The sequence below is a fragment of the Temnothorax curvispinosus genome, unplaced genomic scaffold (assembly GCF_003070985.1).
Source record: "Temnothorax curvispinosus isolate PA1 unplaced genomic scaffold, ASM307098v1 QBEX01010774.1, whole genome shotgun sequence".
In the NCBI taxonomy this organism is placed as follows: domain Eukaryota; kingdom Metazoa; phylum Arthropoda; class Insecta; order Hymenoptera; family Formicidae; genus Temnothorax; species Temnothorax curvispinosus.
This window is the reverse complement of record NW_020220554.1, coordinates 776-22,572: the sequence shown is the minus strand read 5'-3', so window position 1 is coordinate 22,572 and position 21,797 is coordinate 776. Positions and strand designations below refer to the sequence as shown.

The window sequence follows — 21,797 nt, the reverse complement described above, 5'->3', positions numbered from 1 at the left end:
ATATTTTTGAAAAATTTTGGAAAATTATATTTTGTGAAATTATATTCATTTTGAGTCATTTTTAATCATTCCTATAGGTCGCTACTCAATATGTCGTTATATTAACTAAGCCAATGAAGTTAAAATAATATTGTTCTGTGTTAAAATAATATATTTCGACACATGGTAGTTAAAAATAACAAAATGTTATCTAACTCCAGGTATTGGTTTAAATTTCATCCTTTAATATTTAACATTGCAGTTAAGAAATGCATCGCACGTGTAAAGATAAAACGACATGCCAGAAACTGCAAATCGCATTAGCAATTAATTACACGTGTGATTTAATAAAGAAGAAATTATTTCAGATATTTTTTTCTTTCTTCAGCGTTCTTATTTTTTCATCTCGCGTTTATGGCTTTCCTATACGAGCTATAGTATCCGACGGAGCAGATCATCAGTTATCATTACGGTCTATTTCGCTTCGATTGCACTATGCGTGTTTCACGATACTATCGAGTGTCGTATCGCCGTCATTCTCGAGAACATTCGCGTTTATATCACGCCATCCACAGGATATCATTACTATCCGTCTTTATTTCCACGTCAGTGTCGGCGATGTCCCATCTTGAAAATGCGCCGTATCAGAAAAGCCATCTTCGTTCTCGAACTTCCATTTCCTAATTCTCGTCACCGTTTGGCTCCTCTCTTTGCGCGCGCGTCCCCTCGTCTTTGAGCCTCTCCCGCGGAAGTGGCAACAAGGTTTTCCGCAAACGACCGTCGAGAACCCGTAAATGAGCGTGGAAGTCGAGAAAATTGCTCGCTAAACAATCGGGAGAGTAGCCGGCTACACCTGCTAAATATAATAACGAGATTAGAGTTCTTTTTTTACGAAGAAGAAAAGGCTAATTTGGCCGAGCATATTGCAACGTCTAAATAGATTCAATTATCGGAACCATTATCGCGTTATATATTACGCGTCCCTTATTTTACCCTTATTTTAAATTATATTAACAATTTTTATAACTAATGCATAAATGTACATAATTTGTACTCTTTATTTATAAATTAACTTTTATTTTAACCCTTATGTCAATACTCGGGTACCCACTTGTGCATATATAGGTAAAATTTTTTATGTTGGCATGAAAATTTCTTTATAACCGCCCGGATCGTCGCTATTTGAACTTTTTACTATTGAAATATGCAATGAACTTTTTGTTTCAATACCCGGAAGTAAAAAAATTATCGTTTTGAAGTTTACCTACTTGATTCTAATACCCAGGGTACCCGGGTACCCACTTTTAAAAATATGAGTTTTATTGTAGTTATTGACTAAATTAATTTATGAATAATTAATATGGTTATAGGAATGGTAAATTAATAAAAAACAATTGTTTATATAATCAAAAATAAGAAAATTATTTATTTATAACTTTCTGTACACATTGTAATAGTGACAGCGTGTTCGTCGCAAACAGGCTTTTTGCATTCCACACAGGATTTTCTAGTTTTCCTCCGTTTTTTAATAATTTGTTTATAGCACAAGTGACACGAACCTGTGACGAGTTTTCTGCCTGTGTTATCTATAACATGTGTGGAACCAGAGGAAATTACGGGAGTCACCTGTCTTCCGAGAACGCTTTTAATCGCAAGCTTCGTTGAAAAGTTTCTCATAATTTGTAAATTTTGGAAACGATCTTCGATAACTGGTATAGTGAGTTCTTCGCTCAGTTGACGCAAAAATAAGCGACGTTGATTTGTCTTCTTTTTCAACATTTTATTATTTTCGTGATAAATAATATACGTAGCAAGGGCGGAAATATCCAAAATATTGAAAAAGAGGGCGAGTGGCCACCTGTTCGTACGACGGTGCGTTGTATATCTCCCTACCATTTGATCCATTGTATCGACACCAGCCTTGTACGTATTATAATATAATATTATCTCTGGTTTCCTTTTTGCATCATCTACCACTGCGATATCCGAATGCATTGTCGATAATACAATAACAGTTTTATTTTTCGACAATATGTGTGAGAGAGGCAATAGGAACCCAGCGCGGTACTCAGTGCGCAATAAATTTACCACGTGTACATATAAAACAATATATTTAGTCGTTAAAGACAAAAGAAACGAACGTTTCGGCCCTTTCTTTGGCCATCCTCAGCGTAAAACACTAATTCCGCGCAACGCAATTTCCTACATCTTACCTTGATTGCAACATTTAACGTAATCAGACGCACAATAACAAATTAACGTAGTCACGATGATCACATCGGTCGATTATGTAGCGCATTTGCGGTCACAAAACTCTCCAGGCATGGTACGCAGATGTATATTTTTCTGTATTTGCCCGATCTCCGGTGTGTCCGAACTCCGGCCGTACAACGCATCTCACCACTCGACTCCCCGGTTGGATAGCCAAGATCTTAAAACAGAACCGGCTAACATTTGACTGGTTTCACAAACCAACTTTTTCCGGGAGGTACTTAAACTTTATGTCTCAGCACCCTACTTATCAAAAAAGAGGGACAGTGATAGGCTTGATCGATAGAGTCTTTCGGTTATCTCACCCGTCCTTTCACGCCAAGAACTTCGGACTGGTCATTGAGATTTTACTCAACAATGGTTACTCTCTCGATTTTGTCTTTAGAGTCTTACATGAGCGACTTAAATTACTTGTGAACTATAGGAAAGACGGAGGGAACGACAACATGACCGAGAAGGAAATAACTCCATTTTTTACAATTCCATATGTTCCTAAGATCACGGAGCAATTCAGCAACATTGCTAAAAACCTTAATGGCAGGTTGTCGTACCAAAGTCTAAACAAAATGGGAACGTTTATCAAAGCGCATAAAGACGTCCTCCCCAAAACCAAGCATAGCAACATCGTTTACAAGATTAACTGCAATAACTGCGACGCCTCATATGTAGGCCAAACGGGGAGACAACTGAAAACGAGAATAAGGAAACACGAGAGTCATATTAGACGAAAGACTGCGGGCCATTCTGTCATTACTGATCATAGGAAAGCTTGTAATCATGATTTTAAATGGGATGACGTGCAAATTCTAGATAGTGAACAACATTATCATAAACGACTAATATCTGAGATGATACAGATTAATTAAGAGGCAAAAAAACGGCTTGAATTTGCAGACGGACACGGAATGCCTTCCTGACATTTACCTGAATATTATCGACAAGCTCCGAAAAATTTAATTTTTCCGCGGATAAATAAACACACAACACTGTTATTCTTGAACCGGTGTATAACGACGGCGTGTATCATTGTTTCGAGTCCTTTATCGATCTCCGAATTTGATAGTCACGGCAGTGTCTCACGTAACTTCTCTGAGACATGTAGAATAAAAGCGTCGTATACAGTTACATTTTACGATGGATTAGCGGCCTCGAGAGTGAATGCATTAAATTTCCGTGAGTTCTGCTCAATTGTCACTCATTTGTAAAAATTTTAATTTTTAGTTGTGCACTGACGTCGTGTGTCTGACACCGAAATTGCAGATACTAAGAAATTTCCATGCATGAAATCTCAGCCACTTCTTGGCTATCCAACCGGGGAGTCGAGCGGTGAGATGCGTTGTACGGCCGGAGTTCGGACACACCGGAGATCGGGCAAATACAGAGGAATATACATCTGCGTACCATGCCTGGAGAGTTTTGTGACTGCGAATGCGCTACATAATCAATCGATGTGATCATCGTGACTACGTTAATTTGTTATTGTGCGTCTGATTACGTTAAATGTTGCAATCAAGGTAGGATGTAGGAAATTGCGTTGCGCGGAATTGATATAGTTTTACGCTGAGGATGGCCAAAGAAAGGGCCGAAACGTTCGTTTCTTTTGTCTTTAACGACTAAATATATTGTTTTATATGTACACGTGGTAAATTTATTGCTGAGTACCGCGCTGGGCTCCTATTGCCTCTCTCACACATATTGTCGATTTATACAGAGAGCCTTTTTACTTTATAGTTTTATTTTTCTTTGGGACATACGAGCATAGAGTTACTTTATCACAAAAACCAAACAGCGTCGAATATTCTTCCCTTTTTTTCGATTGCCTTTGGAATATATGCTTTATTTTTTTATATGTACCAACGATAGTTAAATTCCATGACAATAAATGTTTGGCAAGGGGTAACGAAGTAAAGAAATTGTCCATATATATATATTTCTTCCACTTCCTTTATACGGAGCTGCAAGCTTCTTCACAATTCTTTCTCCTTGGTTTTTTTCTCGAATATTTCCAACTTTTCCGGTGTAAATTATTCCATTTAGCGGATAAGCATTTTCAGTGTCACAAATCCACCAGATTTTTATCCCATATTTTGCTGGCTTAGATGGAATGTACTGTGTGAATCTGGTACGTCCTTGGAAAGGATATAGTTGCTTATGGATGGTTAAATTTTCCGTTGGCCGGTAAGTTTTGGCTAAATTTGCATTGAGCATGGTTCAGATATCACGTATTGCAGCAGCTTTATCTTCACACGCACGTTCTTGGCGCGTGTTTGAATCATCGAATCGAATGAAACGCAAAATATTCCAGAAACGATTTACGCCCATTGTTGCTCGATACAGGGGATACGAAGACATTTTCCACATTTCAGTTGTATGATCCGTATTAGAATTATTTGCACCCATACAAATCAAGATTCCTAAGAATGCATACATTTCTTGGGTTGTCAAATTTTCCCATACAAGCGGTTGTCGTTCTGAATATGTGTTGTTATATTCTTTATAAACTTGTGATGCCTTTTTGTTGGTATACCGAACTATAATGTCTATCATTTCATTTGTTATGATTTTCTTGAAAGTTGCGCAGATTGATAGAGTTTTTGTACTTTTATGTGGACCAGCTCTTTGACGTACAATATTATGAATTGCCGTTTGATATTGAGGTAACGGTGTTTTAGCCCACACCGTTCTATCTTTTACTACAAAAGTATTCTCGGTTTCCTCTAAAATTATGTACTATTATAAAAAACTTATATTTTTAGGTATATAATAAAAAATAAAATATACAAATAAAAATGCCTTTAATAGCCGCATTTACTCCTTCATCTTGTTCTTGGCTCTCGTCTTCACTTTCATCACTCTCGGATTGAATCTGTGTGTATCCTTCTGATTTTTTATCGATCCTTATGCTGTTTTATACATAAATACGTAATTATTGTGTTATTGTGATCACTTCATAAATATAAAAATTAAATTAAAACTTACCAGTTTCGACATATCCTTCAAAATGGGAATCATCTATAGATTGGGATTGATTTTGCGAAGGAAACCAATCCTCGTCGTCGCTATTTGAAGGCTGGGAACTCTCTACATCCGATTCATCTAATAAATTTCTCAAATACCGATCTCTTTGTTCTTCACGCAGTCGAAAGCGTTTTCTTTTCATTACTCTCACACAGTTAATTTTTCACAGTTTTTAATAACTAACGACTAACGATACGTGTTTCGAAACTCCATTTGTTCGGTAGTCTTTTGTCAGCTCGCGCGGAAAGTGGACATAAATAAAAATATACACACACAAATACATACACGAGCATATACATAGAAAAATATATACAACCTACGAGTAAATATACTTGCTCTAAGTATTTAGTAAGTTTATATATCTGCAAATCTATTATAAAGTCATCATAAGCATTACATTTACTTAAAACATATTTTGGACTTGTAACAAGTATATCTTACATTATTATTAAGAAAATATTTTTAGCTAAAGAAAATTATTAAACAAAATAAAATAAAATAAATAATTGCTTTTCTCGTCTGTAGAACAAATATCTTTCTGTGTGTAATACGAAAGAAACGATTTATTAAAGAGATTCGATAAGTGGGTACCAGGGTACCCCGGGTATTGAACAACGTCGCACATTCCGGGTATTGACATAAGGGTTAATTTATAAGCTGCTCTCTATTTATAAATTTATAAATAAAATATCTAGTTTCTTTCTTCCTCATCACACAATTTTCAAAAAATTAAAAGCCAATGTGAGACTCAAAAATAATAAAAATCAAGATATAGCTATATTTTTCTATCTTAATTTGTGCAATTATAAAAGAATCAAGTTTGCAACGCGTAAAATGAACAGATACGTGTATACGTAAAATTGTGAAGAGGCGCGAGCGTTGAGAGATACCGATAATGTGGTGACGACCTGTGTGTCACGTAATCTGTCTGCCTTTCAGGTATGGCGGCCCGGATTCGTTTCAAGTGACGGAGAAATTTAACATTGATTGGGGCACGTATCTCGTGACAAACAAAAGTATCATATACGCCGCCATCGACGGTCGCGGCTCCGGATTAATGGGTAACGACATGCTGTTCACCGGATACCGGCGCCTCGGCACCGTCGAAATTGTCGATCAGATTAACGTTACCAGGTAAGTTTAACTGTCGTAAAATAATTTCGATTGTCAACTTACGATTTCCAATAAATCACTCAATACTGATTAGAAATTAAATTAATAAAAGTTGCTACCGAATCAATAATGCAGCGAATAATAACTTTCTAATTTTATATTGGAAGTTTCAAAGCAAAATTTACTTTTAACACAAAATATTGCATTCTACGAAACTAAGTTTATTTTATTTGGGCCCCTCTCACCAAGACCAATTTTCCTCTAAACCCTGTCTAACGCGACCCCGCGTCCATTATTTTTCCTGAAAAAGGATCTAACTTACAGCAAGCGCGGTCATATTCTTGCCGTTAGAGCGAGGCGCATATTACGTTTACCACGGGCGCTTTCGCCACGTTTACACGTAGAAGACGCATTATATCGTTAACCCGAGATTGCTTTCGACGCCCAGCCGCGCCAGGATAGCTCTCGACGGTGATGCTAACGAACGATCGCGGGCGGAATCTGAAGCCGAACGTGCGTCTGGCGCAATCGTCTCCTCTGAAAGGGTGGCGGACAAAGTTTTGCTTTAGGACAAACCTAATTATAGGCGAGGCTTCAAAGTGACTTATCACCGCGCGATCGGAGTAATTCGCTAAACCCCAAGTTAACTAATCTAACTCTAGGCTCCCTCGACGCGTCCGAGGACCACGTTTAACGAAGTTCTTTTTCACGGCGCGGGCACCTGAGAGAGGGAGAGAACATCACTGCCGCGTTAACAAGAAGAAAATTGCTCGTACTTTTATCTGAATTTATCGGGTAACCCTCTCCACGCTCGCCGCGCCGTCGAGTGGCGGGTAGGTACCACGAAGAAGAGCCAGGCTCTCCTCTCGTATTTCCACTTAACTGCCACGAGTAATTTATCTCGTGAGAGAATGTGTGAGAGAAAGAGAGAAAGAGGGAGAGCGGGACTAGTGGCAGTGGTGAGAGAGCTCGCCCACTTATACGACCGTCCATCTTTAAACCGAAACATCAAACTTCCGGTCGTGATGAATAATGCCTATTCCGTGCCGGTGGTGAGGTCATATTTTACCGTTTAAGCGACAACGCGCCGCCGCGCGACCGCGAACCCGCAAGCCTGACGGCGCGCGTAGATCGGCGGTTCCGCAAATCTCCGCGCGCGGAATTTCCGGATGGAATTTAGTAAATAGCAGCAAGAAATTAGCGCACGGCATGGTGTATAAAATAAATGTTGAATCACGAAGTATACCGCGTCGTGGACGAGAAACGCGGTAAACTCTTAGCAGCGGCGGTTCTTTCTTCGTTTCACGAAGATTTTATCTCCGTCATTTCCAGACTTCTGCCCCAATTTTTCCCTTTGACGACCAGATTTCTCTGCGAATAATAATAGCAGAATAACAACGGCAGAAATATTACTATAAAATTGCTTTTTCATTGTGCGCGGTTCCAAACGTTTTAATAACTTCATTATTTCTTGCTCGAACTATTTTCCTTTAACGTTGCTGTGGTGTTCCGTAAAGGAAGGCAAATAGTTTGCATTTGCTTATATTAAAACGGAAAATTGCTTACAGATAGAAAAAAAATTTAGTTGTACGCAGCTAATCTAATTTGTTGTAAACAATTAGTGATCTTTTTTCTTGTAAAAAGAGTCGTGGAACTTATCAGAGTATCGGTCCATCGACCGAAGTACATAAATAGAGAAAAGCATGAGGAACATCTGGGCACTTCGCGTGCATGTATATATGTACATATATTTTTTAAGTTCAATACTTAAATATTGAATAAACCAAATAGCGTCATCGATAGTTTATACAATGTCTTTATTACGATAATAGGCGTTTATTTGAAAAATATCATCCCGTATATGAAGCGAAAATTTACTTCGCCAGATACCATCGACATTTTAGGTACACTGTCACCTTTATCGAAAAGGAATAATTCTAACCTCAGATATATTTATCGATATCTCAATTTTGAGCGTCGTGGAAATTTAGCAAATAATAGAATCATAAGAGGGTAGTAGAATCTTAAGGGGGTAGACAAGCGAAAAAATAGATCTTTTTAAAGTAAAATATTTAAGAAATAAAAAACTCTGAGTATTTGAAACTTTGGCACATAATTCTATATTCTTTTATAGTGATTTAAAAAAAAAAAGAATCATTAAAAAATATTAGTAATAACGGAAGTTACTGGTAATGAAGGGAAACAGTTTCTTTCCTTTCAATAGGTGGTGGTGGACATGATTCAGGAGTAACGAAAAAGAGTGATGCCAAAAATCGCCTGTTTCGCTACCCTTGAAATCCGACTTGAATTTGGTGCTAAACGATAGTTATATATAAAACATTGATCCTCTGAAAGTTTCAGATTGAGCCCACTCAATCTTCAAGATATGAGGGGTCAAAGTTTGCATTGTGCATGAACGTTCTTATCAACTGTTCTGACCCATTTCAGATGATGCTTGATTAGCGTGAGTCCCCGTGCCTCTCACGATTTGGGGTGCACAATGCGAACTTTGACCCATCATATTGTGGAGATAAAGAGTGGGCTCAATCTGAAACTTTCAAAGGATTAATGTATTATATATAACTATCGTTTAGCACAAAATTCAAGTCGGATTTTAAGGGTAGCGAAACAGGCGATTTTTGGCCTGTTTTTGGCGTCATTCTTTAAAACATAATAAAAAACGGATTCATATACCTAGAAAAGTGCCTCTAAAATATATTAAAAACAAAATTTGAAAAAAAATGTCTGTAATTTTATTAAAGAAATAGTTATTTGTGTAACAAGTGAGGTAAGATGAAAATTCCCGGGTGCGGTTACCGCACTCGCCTTCGGCTCGTGCGTAAACTCCACACCCGGGAATTTTCATCTTTACACACGGCTTACACTCCCTATTTTATGTTGCAAGTGCCTGGAAAGTGGTCTATCACGCACGCGTAGCGTGCGTAATGGGGCACTTTCCATGCACGTGTTGCATAAATGTAATTTTGCACTTTTTTGCTAATATATTTTTTCTTTTTTTAAGAATTTTATTCGAAAATCTGTTTCCGATACATTTTAGATATTTTTAACATGTAAAAAATTTTTGAAAGAAATCGTAGGAGCCGTTTTCAAAATTTCATGTCCACCACCAGCTACTAAACTACTTCCCTTCATTACCAATAACTCTTGTTATTAATATTAACATTTTTAACGATTCTTTTTTTAAAGCAAATATAAAAGAATATAGAATCATGTGCCAAAGTTGTCATGTTTCAAACATTCAGAGTTTTTTATTTCTTAAATATTTAGTATAAAGAAATAAATTTTTTTGCTTGTCAAGGTTGTCTACCCCTTTAAGCGCAAGCCTCAGGATCTTTTGTGTTAATTATAGAGTAATCCAATGGCCTTAGAATAACGTTCTTTGAAAAACGTTCAGTCGCTGATGTCAAATGGCATTCGCGAAGACGTACGCTATCCGCACGTTTCCCGGTGTTCTACGCCAGCTCTACGGCTGTTTTGCCAATGCATCGTCCGGCACGTAAAAAGCGAGTCGCGGAGTTGGAAACGGGCCAAACGATTACGGAATCGTTCGACTCTCTTCAACTCGAAGCTCTTCCCGGCCGCCCGGCCTCTCACTATCCGCGCCGTTCTCCCTCTGTGTCGTCAACCCTTCGCAAACTCCTTCGCGTTTTGTCTCGTTTTTGCCGGCCTTTGTTCCGTCATCGAACCGGCAAACCAGACCGATTAACCAGCTTGTCGCTGGTTATTCCACCCGTTGGTTCCACGACCACTTAATTGCTGAATAACGAGTGACGTAAGCGGCGTTGAAGCCCGGAAATCTTGGGGACGGCGACGCACCCCTCATAAGCGTAATGATCCTTTAAATGGGGGAGAGTGACTAACAATCGTTTATCCTAAGGGGGGGAAATCATAGCTCCGTGCAAGCATCCGTGGTTGATTTGAAGATTGAGTGTCGCAGGATTAGATAATTAAATACGTATAAATAATGACCCAGGCAGCACCATGTCCAAAATCCGGGATATAAAGCGTCTTAAAGATGTCTTTAAGACGTCTTATGTCCCCGATTTTGGACATGCGTGCTGCCTGAGGAGTGGCAATCGTGTGAATGTAGACAAGAGAAATGCGAAAGATATATAAGAAAAAATTACTCATAATATGTAGCATTATACGTGATACTAATAAACAGTACGCATACCTCAGTTAGTTTAAAAGAGGAAAAGGTTTCTAAAAGTATTTGAAAGATTTAATTTATTATAATATTTCTTCCTATGTTCACAAAAGGAAAATCTATTATGTTACGTCATGCCAGAAATAATTAGATGTAACGTTCTTTAAAATACGTGACACGAAAGTTGTACAATTTTTCGATCGATTTGACGATTCTTCTTGCCATAACAAAAAAAGAAAAGTTAATTCATGGCAGATTGTCGCTCAAGATACATCATCAATCCAAATTAATTAACATTAATTGCAATTTAAATCTTCCTATTCTTTAGCGTTAATTTATTTTTGTCGCGCTAATTTATACCGATTCCGTTTTTAATTCCGTCGAGATCTTCCAATAATTTAAATATCCGACGTACACGCGATCGTAATTAAAACGTCAGGAAAATCCTAGCTGCCTTGAAATTCGCGCAGCGTATCGGACCGCGGGCGTTCTCGATAGGCAACAAATAAGTGCGAGAGACAAAGGGGAATACCGATAGAATTTCGACCGAGACCGAAATACGTATCCTAGAGAGTATACACATAACGGGCGAGCCGCAAAACGAAAGGGAGAAGCGTCTCGGTCCGAGTTTCTTCTCTTTCCTCTCCGTCTAGTTTCTTTTTTTTCCTCGGTTTTTTTTCTCTCATGGAAAGAAATAGAATTCAACGTACCGCCGCCGGTCGATTTACGAGGTAAATAAATTTCACCGAGGGAGCGAACGGGGGAGAAGAAGAAATAAAATCTGCCGCGCGTCGCCGTACGAGGAGCCGTTTACTATTTCTACGGGCGCGACGGCCCGGCCGGTCGACCGGCCGTGCCGGTGCGGTGTGGGCGCTGATCCCGCCGGGACCATTATATTATCGAACACACGAGAGATGCCAGAGACAATAGCCCGAAAAGATTGGAAGGAAAGAAATACGAATTTCACCCCTCTTTTTCTTCCGGGGTGGCGTGGCGGCGGGAGAGCAACGCACGCGGACGCTTCGCGCGTGGAATCCACTCTCGAGTTTCCGGAAATCATGAGGCGAGACGCCGCGCTCAATCTGGGAGACGTCTGAAAGATACACGGGTCGTCCCAGAGGTAACATTCGCGTTCTTTGTCCGTGGATTCCTCGTCCAAATTGCAGTTGATCTTTCTCTAAGGATACCGTGATGAAATACCACTTTTCAAACTCCCTTATTTAATTCACAATATACAGTAGCGGCGGAAAGTATTTTGACAAGCACAATTTATAGAAAATAAATGTTTATTTCTGAAACAAAGTTATAATATGTGTCCAAAGGCAACAATGCCTCTTAGTAGAAATGAAAAAAAAAATATAACATTTATAAACGAAAACTACGTTTTTTTTTTTACATTTTTTAAACAAATGTGGAAAGAAAGTATTTTGACAACACCATTATCTGTTGAAATTTTTAAACAAAGCCTGTAATTAACCATCAAAAATTAATTTGACTGCATCAGAAGCTTTAATATTTAGTGGCAAAGCCCTTAGATTTAATCACAGCCGCACATCTTGCCGGCATAGAGTCAATAAGTTTGGTGATCACACTTAATGGTATTTCCTTCCATTCTTCTGCAAGACAGGCCATCAAATCTTGTTTTCTGGAGAATTTTCTTTTTCTAATCCGTCTATCTAACTCTTCCCATAAATGTTCTATTGGATTTAGATCGGGACTTTGACTTGGCCACTCTAGAACTTTAATTTTCTTAGATGTAAAGAACTCTTTTACATGTGCAGAGGTATGTTTTGGATCGTTATCCTGCTGAAAAATCCAGTTTCTGACAAGGTTGTGCTTAGCATAAGGGAGCATGTAATTCTGCAGTATTTCACAGTAACAAAATCGGTCCATGATGCTCTTCACTTCGACTAACGGACCGACTCCTGAATAAGAGAAGCAGCCCCAAACCATGACATGGCCACCACCGTGCTTAACAGTCGGTACCTGATACTTGGGGTCATCTCTTTTGTTTGGAGGTCGTCTAACATACCTTATGCCATCAGATGAAAACATATTGAACTTACTTTCGTCGCTCCACAGTACACGAGCCCACTCATTACTAGTCCAGTTTTTGTGTTTTTGGGCAAATTTGAGACGCGCCTTTCTGTTCTTTGCGGATATAAATGGCTTTTTGGAAGGACGTCTGCCAAACAAATTTGCGTTGCGAAGGTATTGTTTTACAGTGGTTAAACTGATGTCAAGACTGTGATTCTCATTTAAATCTCTCTTAATGTCAACTGCTGTCAGACGTGGGTTAGCGACACTCATGCGGCGGATAATTCTAGATACCCTGTCAGTAAGTTTTGGCGGTCGACCCGATCTTTGTTTGTTGCTAACCGAGCCTGTGGACTGCTGTTTACGGTTCCAAACCGAAATTATTTGTCTGCTCAGATTAAAATGCCTCGCTACTTGAGCTTGAGATTGTCCATTTTTCAATGCTGCAATAACAGCTAATTTTATGTCGTTGGAGTATTCCTTTTGTTTTGGCATAGCTCCTGAACGTAAACAAAACATAAAATAAGCAAAAACCGTGAATAAAATAACTTACGTGAGCCCCTGCGTGTCGCTCTTAAACGAAACCCACTGTGTCAAAATACTTTTCGACTTACAGATTAAAGATAATAGCGGCACCTCGGAAACGAAACATCGACCCGATCAAAACTGATGTTGTCGCCGCTGCAGACTGCGGAAAAGTGTTTACTAACAACAATTTCTACCATGATCTTTCTCTAAGGATACCGTGATGAAATACCACTTTTTCAAACTCCCTTATTTAATTCACAATATATACCGAATTCGTTGGTAATTAGAGAGATAATTAAAGTACAGCTGAAGCATTGTCCATTTTGAATTGAGGGAGTATTCTGGTTTGAAACGTCGTAAAAAAAGGTATTTTTCAAGAATTTTTTATAGGGAAACGAAAAAAAGCGAATAAAATTAAACTTTGCATGTTTTTTTCATTTTTTTAATTAACAAAAATGCTCTTTTTTATATGTTATATCCTGCTCATTAAGAGGTGTAAGTGATTTTAGCTGTTCTTAGGTATCTGAAACGTAAAAAACCAAAAATTTTCTTATTTAGGAGAAGTGTGATGGCTCTATTATCTAAACCAGAATAAGCATTACTTTCTCTGTGAAAGAGCCTGTAAAAATAATTTAATGAGGCTATGAGAAAGTTAGATTCTCTGAAAAATTTTGATAATTATAATGCACTAAACTGCATTACTGTAGAAATTTGCAATTGCGTGACACACGATTCATTCGAAGGCGATCCATGTGCTATGTGTTCTGTAATATCAGGCACATTGGTAGCACGTATATAATCGCGCAGAGTGCACGCGAGATAATGACAGATACGGTGAGAGAAGGAAGTAGAAAAATTACAAATTATTCATCGATTCTTATCGGAAAGTGGTCGACTATCTCGTTTGCGCGTTTCAGCGAGAGGGGCGATTATCTCTTTACGAGCGCTGCGGCATTCTCTAGTAAAAGAGGTAATCTTGTGAGGCGCGTTCTCGCACACGATCCTCTTAGACAAAAGAATTCGTCATAAACATATTTCTTTTGATATTGTTTCCTAAATTTGTAAGTTGAAAGATCCTCGTTTTTGCAAAGATATTCTTTTCTCGCTGTAACGTCACGTCTCGGTGATGTACAATAACTTGTGTTTTACGAAATTAATCAGGTGCTTCGAAAATAACGAAGAGTCGTTCAGAAGCTATTGTTTTAGAAACTAAAATAATAATTAATGAAAATGTTAATAAAAAAATATCTATCCTCCTGATGTATAAATTATAAAAATATGCTGAATGTTTGCTCTCTTACTCTTTTTTTTCTTATACCATGCAGATACTTTTATAAAATTTTAAAAATGTTTAATCAATTTCGTGAGTAAAATTGTGTAGATAATATATTTTTGCTATATGTGCTTCAACATATCGTATTTTTAGTGATATTGATTCACCTTTTCTCTGCTTCTTACAGGCATCTGCAGGACAAATTGCCCTTCATTGACCGTACCAGAACGGCGATATGGGGCTGGAGTTATGGTGGATACGCGACCGGCATGACGCTCGCCATGGACTTAAAGGGTGTCTTCAAGTGCGGCATGTCTGTCGCGCCAGTTACGGATTGGGCCCTTTACGGTACGTTATTAATAGGTGATCGAATTAACGACGCAACACGTAAAGTGTGTTTAGTCTACAGTCTACAGTTATCTCAAAAGGAAGAAAAATTATTTAACAACGTAAACCGGAATTATCTTACAATTGGATGAGGCAATTTTTTGTAATTCGTTGAATTACACACCGCGCTATTATAACGTCAGCAAAGTCAGGTTGGCTCTTCAATGGTAGTAAGAAAAGTAAAAAAAATTCTGAAAAACCAATAAACCGAAAGATATGCCGTGCCTAATTAGCAGCAATAATTAGCGCAAGAAGCGGAAAGTATTTTCTGTCTCAAGCATTTTAACATTAAGGCTAAAAAAGAGAGAATTTGTCTCTTTTGGAAGTCGAAACTTAGGGCTTTTTGCTGATCTGATTGTAATAATTATAATGTAATAAGTTATAGAAATAAAGTAACTGTCATATAAATCATTGTAAACTATAACAAATAATTAAAAATTATAGCAGGTAACGCTAATTATATTTAAATCAATAATATCTTTTATTCCTATGCTAGGAATATTGATCTTCAGTGAACAATTTATTTTATATGTCCCGCGCGTTGCAAATCATACTTTAAATATGTAATAAGAGATAGAGAGAAAATATAATTAATGGAAATTGATGTTTTTTATCCTTATTTTTCGATTGCTGCGACATTATTAGTAGTATCACGCGTGAAGCATTATTTTTCTAGCTCGATCTTCTTCGCTATAAACGAAACGTTGTTAAGAGAGCTTACTTGCGGAGAACGCGGCTTACTTAAAATGACTTATGTTAAGCTCATTTGGCCCCGGGATTTGTCTAAGAATTTTTTACGCACCGGTGTTTTAATGAAGAAAAGTGAGCGCTCTCCGTGGGAAAAGGACGCGCTACTGCAGCTTTAATATTACTTTCTCAACTGCTTTAAATTCGTGTCAGCATTTACCTCTCCTTTTGTTAGAGCACGCGAGAAAAATACACGTGATTTACAGGATGGCGTTAAAAAGACTTATGCAACGTCACACTTGTGCAATTTCCGCATAATATATTACGCGGAACACATATAACGTAGACCGTAAACCTTTATTCGTCCTTTTTTTCCACTCACGCGTTATCCTTATTAATGCAATCGTGTTAATTGCAATTACAGATTCGATTTATACCGAACGGTTCATGGGTTTACCAACCGTTTCTGATAATCTGCAAGGCTACGAGCAAGGCCAGCTGCTCAATAAGGTCGAGAACATCAAGAATAAGATGTACTACTTGATTCACGGTACTCTCGACGACAACGTGCACTATCAACAATCGCTTATGCTCGCGAAGGTGTTGGAGCAGAAGGACATCCTCTTCAGACAACAGGTAATGTTCACGTTCTCGACACAGGCAAGTTGAATTAATACCTATATAAGTGTATCGCCAAGTAACTTTGCATTTCTTTCGTTTTTTGCAGACGTACACGGACGAGGACCACGGTATCGTTCAGTCGCGGGCGCATTTGTATCACTCGCTGGAGAACTTCCTGGACGAATGCTTTCAGACGTCATCATGATCGGAGCACGGGATAGTGATGACAATCTAGACGCTGTACACCACCTGCCTCACACTTGTAAATACTTTGTCACGTGTACAGAGTTTATGTACAATATGTAATATGAGCGTTTAAAGAATGTACATAGCGGTGTGAGATTGCCGAAGAAGAATGGAAGAGACGGAGAGAAAGAGAGAGAGAGAGCGCGAAAGCGAGCGTAAGCATAAAATGCGAGAAGAGATAGAATAATTAATTAGGCACCAGTGTCGTCGCGAAATTACGCAAGGCAGGTCTGTAAAAAAAAATACATGTTTGATACGTTTTTTAAAGTAGCCGATCAAACGGTGTGTCGAAGGCCTAATAACGGCGCCGAGCCTCGTCGCCTCGCCGTTCAGACCTCACTAGAGTGTTATTCCGTATCGTTGCAGCTCGTACTTACATTTTTAACCCACACGCGCATTGTTCAAACGTTATATTAGCACGCAACACACAGTTATTTCTCGGATGGTCGAATGAACCAATCGACTTGACGTCAAGTTTGAGTAGCGAAAATATATATAAGACGCGATCTTTCGTGATTTAATGACGATTTTCATTTAAAGAGTCTGCGATTATTTAACGAAATTGTATTATTAATTACCGCGATTATGATATAAGTTGCCACTTATATCATCGATATTAATAATAGAACGATAATATAATTAATCGGTCTATTAATTAATTCATCAATTAATTAATAGAAGTTACTCATTGTCAGTAATCTACGCGTCCCATTTTTTTCTTGGGATTTACTGAAATGACAAAAATTACATTTTTTGTCTCAAACTGAATTAATTACGAAAATATGTACCATCAATAATTTGACCATTTGAAATAATACGTTCCGTATTTATATACATTGATTCAATATATATAAGTTAGATTATTTTCCTATTACGGCAATCGCATTTTCTTTTTGATGAGATATTAAGTTGACATATCAAAATGTTTATATATATGAGTTCAGTTATCATCTCGATAAATAAGATCTCTTAAAGTTTTAAATAAAATGTAAATTAAAATGCCGTCGCATACACATACATACATACGATGTCTACTTTCAAAATAAATTAGAGAAAAATATGCTTTAAAACTAATAATTTTTTGTGTAATTTAAAAGTTGCGTAATAAAAAGATATCTTTAATTAAAATTGCAATTCGGATTTTTAAATTTTAACATTTCAACATTTAAAAAATAAAATACAAATAATGTAAAATGTAAAATAATATTATTCTATGAAATGGCAGGATTCTCTTAAATTTATTTAAAGTTAATGATATATAAACTTTTATTCCCAAATAACGTTTATCACATAAAATATATATACATTTTTTATTATGTCCTTCTAATAACAATAAAATTAAAAAGCAAAAGTACATGTTGTGTACTGCATTTTTCGACAATAATATTATCGACGATATTCTGAGATATAACCATTATTACGGCCTATTCAACGCGGTTACATTTCTATTTGAACACTACATCTGCCAAATGATTACAATAGATTACATTAAAAATTCTGGTAATAAATTTATAGTTAACACGTAAAATGCGCCAAATAATTCTGATTTTAATGTAAAAATAAATTTCCTGAACTCATATATGTTATCTTAAGGCTCTGGAATACTCAGCAAAAATATAAAACTCTTATGTATGAAGAAGCAAATTAGCATTGATTACTCCGATACCGTGATATTATAACAATCGCTAGTGCTGCATACTTAATATATCGTACTAATTAAACGGATCTCCAATAACTTTACAACATTCGCCGACGATGTAATCAATTAATGTATGAAAATCAAAATTTTGCGTGCACAAAAATGTGGAATTAAGCCGATCAATTTTTGAGATATTTAGGAATGTTCTTGAAGCGTAATATATTTTCACAATAATACACTGTTTTGATCAACTATTGTGAATTTTGACGTTCGTAATATGAAAGTGCGACAACTAAGACGTTATATATGATGACCGCGCGACGAAAAATTATATAGGAAGTGGTAACCAAATTATACTTTCAGGATCGACGATAATATATGTGAAAGCAATGTTTTGTAATGATCTATAGGTAGGTAACATATTATTTTTTTGTACCTCTACAAACTGTTGCACGTTTCGAGAGAGGCATTTCACTATGAAAATATGTACAAAAAAATTTCCATAAAAAGAATGTATAATAAAAGCGTATGATAATATGCACAAGTTACTAAAACATATGTTTTTTATAAAACATATATATACTTTATGCTATGGGATATATAATATTTGGGAGTATAAGCATCGCATTTGATAACTGCATTGTTATAAAAATATTGATCCTAAGATTATTTTAATATGTAAAATCTTCCAAACGAGAAGTGTATTAATAATAAGATTTTGTTATTCGACACCTTTGAAATAGATTCCACCGTGACAACAAAAATAGTATTATTGGTATTTGTAGATTACGGATACTACAAACAGAGTGCTGCTAATATCTTGCTAGTGAAATTACATGCAATATTAAAATATTTTATAAATTCTTTTTTTGTACACATACACACAATAATTTTTTAACTAATCTTCTACTGTTAAATATTTCAACTTTTTCTAAAAACTTTATAATAACATTCTTTAAATTCAAGATTAAATCAATTTAAAGTTTCTTCAAAGATAGAGATTTTAGAAAACACTTTTCACTTTATCATATTTTGATTGTTTGAAAGAATAATTCATGGCTTCATAATATCGATTGCCTCTTTCACTTGCAAATTTTATTTCTCTATTCTATACTATTCTTATACTGTGGGTATACCAGAGTGTTAAGAAAGTGCAATTACATGACTTTATATCACATTCGTATACCTATAGTTTACGTAATGAATACATATAAAATTCAACAATTTGTTTATCAAGACACTTTCCCTTAACGTAAGATAGCATATCTACTTCTTATTATTGTTAGACCACGGGCAAATATTAGTGCCAATGTGTAAATGCATACCTAGGATAAGTATAAGGGGGACTATCGACAAACTCTCTATTAAAGTTTTTTAATGCAAGGACCACTGTAACAATTTTGAGTGGATCAAGAATTTATTAAAATAATTGTTAACTTTTATTTCGAACACGCGCGCATTGTATATACAAACTTACTTGAACACTTAATTAAGGTAACAGCATTATTAGAAAGGAAATATTGTGACCCAGTAGAGTTATGGAATTATGACAAGTGTACTCTCTTTCACCACTATTTGTTGAGTGTATTATGAATAAAGCTCTATGTTTTATTAAAGCGGAGTATTTATATCTTGAGATATAAATCTCAAAAACCATCCCGCTATATACATTTATATGTATGGATAGTAATATTTATTAACAGAACTCTATAAATAACGGATTAATATTGCACGTTTTAATAAAAATATATGTAGAAAACAAAATACATATAAAATACAATACGATGTATTAGAATTTTTAATTTCTTCGATTGCTTTATACAGTATAAAAATATATATAATGTATGTTTTCTATACAAAATAGAAAAAACAGAGGAATCATATTGTTCCATATTTCTTATAAAATACAATATATAACATGAAATTTTAAATTAAGAATTCTCTGTTTCCTTGAATCTGCAAATAAGATGTTTTATTTATTAATAAAGTATTACAAGCAATAGAAACTTAATGTGAAGATAATATCTGAATGCTAGGTCAACACAATATTGCTATGTACAGATACATACTTGCATTTGGTACATGTGTAAAACACAGTTTGTCCCTCATCAGCAGATCTCAATTGCAATGTTGCATAAGACATTTTATCATTTTGACATTGAGGACATTGTCGCTCTACTACTGGTCCATCCGCATCATCGTCACTGTCCTCAACTTCTTTAGCGGATGCATAAGTATGTTTAGTGTTGAAAAGGATTGTATGTATCATTTTCATGTCACCAAAAACTGGAAAATAATATTAGAAATTGAGTCTCCAAATTAATGTAAATTCTTAATCACTGCTCAAGCTTGCACATTAAGGATTACTTTGAGCGCAATTTTTTATATTACAGTAAATAATAATATATTAAATTATTGTACAATATACAATATATATAAAGGTAAGGACAATCAACTAGAAGGTAAGAGAAAAGCTTAAGTATAATGTGTAAAGTATATAAACTTTTTTTGTATTTGCCATGGTTTAGTAAATACAGTGCTTCATACGTAGGATAAGTTTTATAGCTACTAAAGAAGCATACAAAACATTTATCTGCATTCCTTGTCATTGTAGAGTTATACTATCAATCTTTTTCTGAACTGACGATTCCGAGTCTCGACATCAAACTCGCGAAACTCATGTTCGACCGTTAGACGCCGTGCCGTCGTAAGCGGTGAGATCCCGACGACGGACAGAGGTGCCGTACGGCAAACCGGGCTCGTGCGACGACCGGCCCGCGAGGACCAGCCGCCTAGGTGTGTCACATTGTTTTGAGCCTTTCGACCGACGAGACTCCTAGAGATATCATCACTATCTCCTGTACATTCATTTAAACTAGTTTATGCTAAGTGTATAATATTGCAATCCAATTGTATATGCCTCGACCTTACTCTGTTCATACCTGCTGTTGTCATGCCAGCATGTCTCATTTAAAAGATGACAGTGTTTACCACAAAAAGCAGTACTAAAAAAAAAAGAGTAGTCAAGTGGATAACCAAGTGCTCCTATATAGAAAATTACATTGTGATTACAGAAAGAAAATATGTTTAGCAACGAGAAATATCGCAATATGCATTATCTTTATGGACTTTCTGATGGAAATGCTGCTGCAGCTGAGAGGAAACATCAGATGCGGTGTGACAGCAGAGATATGGATAGAGTACAATAAACCATACCGAATACAAGACAAGCTTGTATATATTACGTATTCTACTCAAGCTCCTCTTTCACTTCCTAGTTGATTAACCTTACCTTTTTATATATAACCTTTTAACTAAAAGATTTTTGTTTGAATCACACCTTCGGAATCCCATTCTCTTTTGCACGTGTAACATGTAACTCCTCCTCTTTCGTCAAGCAAAGGTAAAACTGAACCGCAATCCGGACAGAAGCCAGGTGCAGTGATAAAACAACTACTGTTGTTATTTGCCATCATTTAACATGAATATAATCAGCGATCGAATCGAATTTAGCCTTCTTAATTGAAATTTGAAAACTGAAATCGTAGATATCATGATACATCTAACCTTAGAACGGCCCTCTTGTGTTCTTTCTGAGGGCGTAAGCGTAAGCTGCGCAAGAACGCATTTTTCAATGCGCCACCTGAGAAAGTGCAACTCAACTACGTCGTTTCGCTCGGTAATGGTCCGCGAGTGTTTCTCGCGAGACCGACGCGACGTATAGTTGGCAAACGAATTAAAAATTATTGAAAATTATCCTACCCAATCGTTTGGAAATCATTAGGAGATATTTGAAAAAAACTTTTCAGAGTTTGAAAAACCATACATTA

The 21,797-nt window shown here is 36.5% G+C and overlaps 2 protein-coding genes and 1 long non-coding RNA gene across 3 annotated transcripts in view; 2 read left to right on the top strand and 1 right to left on the bottom strand.

The window, feature by feature from the left end:
- The window catches only part of LOC112460735 (venom dipeptidyl peptidase 4-like), a gene marked incomplete at its 5' end in the record, with an annotated part of 120,594 nt that extends 103,219 nt beyond the window's left edge, over positions 1-17,375 (top strand). Inside the window, 4 exons of the mRNA XM_025025553.1 lie at positions 6,208-6,402; positions 14,575-14,735; positions 15,886-16,097; positions 16,189-17,375. Of these exons, the coding sequence (XP_024881321.1) occupies positions 6,208-6,402; positions 14,575-14,735; positions 15,886-16,097; positions 16,189-16,287 (667 nt within the window). The remainder of the gene's footprint in view (positions 1-6,207; positions 6,403-14,574; positions 14,736-15,885; positions 16,098-16,188) is intronic.
- Positions 17,376-19,884: 2,509 nt separating this feature from the next.
- LOC112460736 (DNA-directed RNA polymerase I subunit RPA12-like) lies at positions 19,885-21,574 on the bottom strand. The gene is made up of 3 exons (XM_025025554.1): positions 21,308-21,574; positions 20,037-20,253; positions 19,885-19,923 (listed from the first exon to the last, which is right to left on the bottom strand). The coding sequence occupies exons 1-3, from the start codon at positions 21,441-21,443 to the stop codon at positions 19,899-19,901; spliced, it is 378 nt and encodes a 125-aa protein (XP_024881322.1). The 5' UTR covers positions 21,444-21,574; the 3' UTR covers positions 19,885-19,898.
- On the top strand, positions 20,260-21,197 carry LOC112460738. The gene is made up of 2 exons (XR_003041476.1): positions 20,260-20,408; positions 20,582-21,197. It is a non-coding gene; the product is annotated as an uncharacterized LOC112460738 (long non-coding RNA).
- Positions 21,575-21,797: the final 223 nt, after the last annotated feature.

Coding starts and splice junctions, on each gene's coding strand:
- LOC112460736 (XM_025025554.1), bottom strand. CDS start 21,443: ATGATGGCAAATAACAACAGTAGTTGTTTTATCACTGCACCTGGCTTC. Junction 20,254..21,307: donor AAGAGAATGGGATTCCGAAG/GTGTGATTCAAA, acceptor ATTATTTTCCAG/TTTTTGGTGACATGAAAATG. Junction 19,924..20,036: donor TACACATGTACCAAATGCAA/GTATGTATCTGT, acceptor TCTTATTTGCAG/ATTCAAGGAAACAGAGAATT.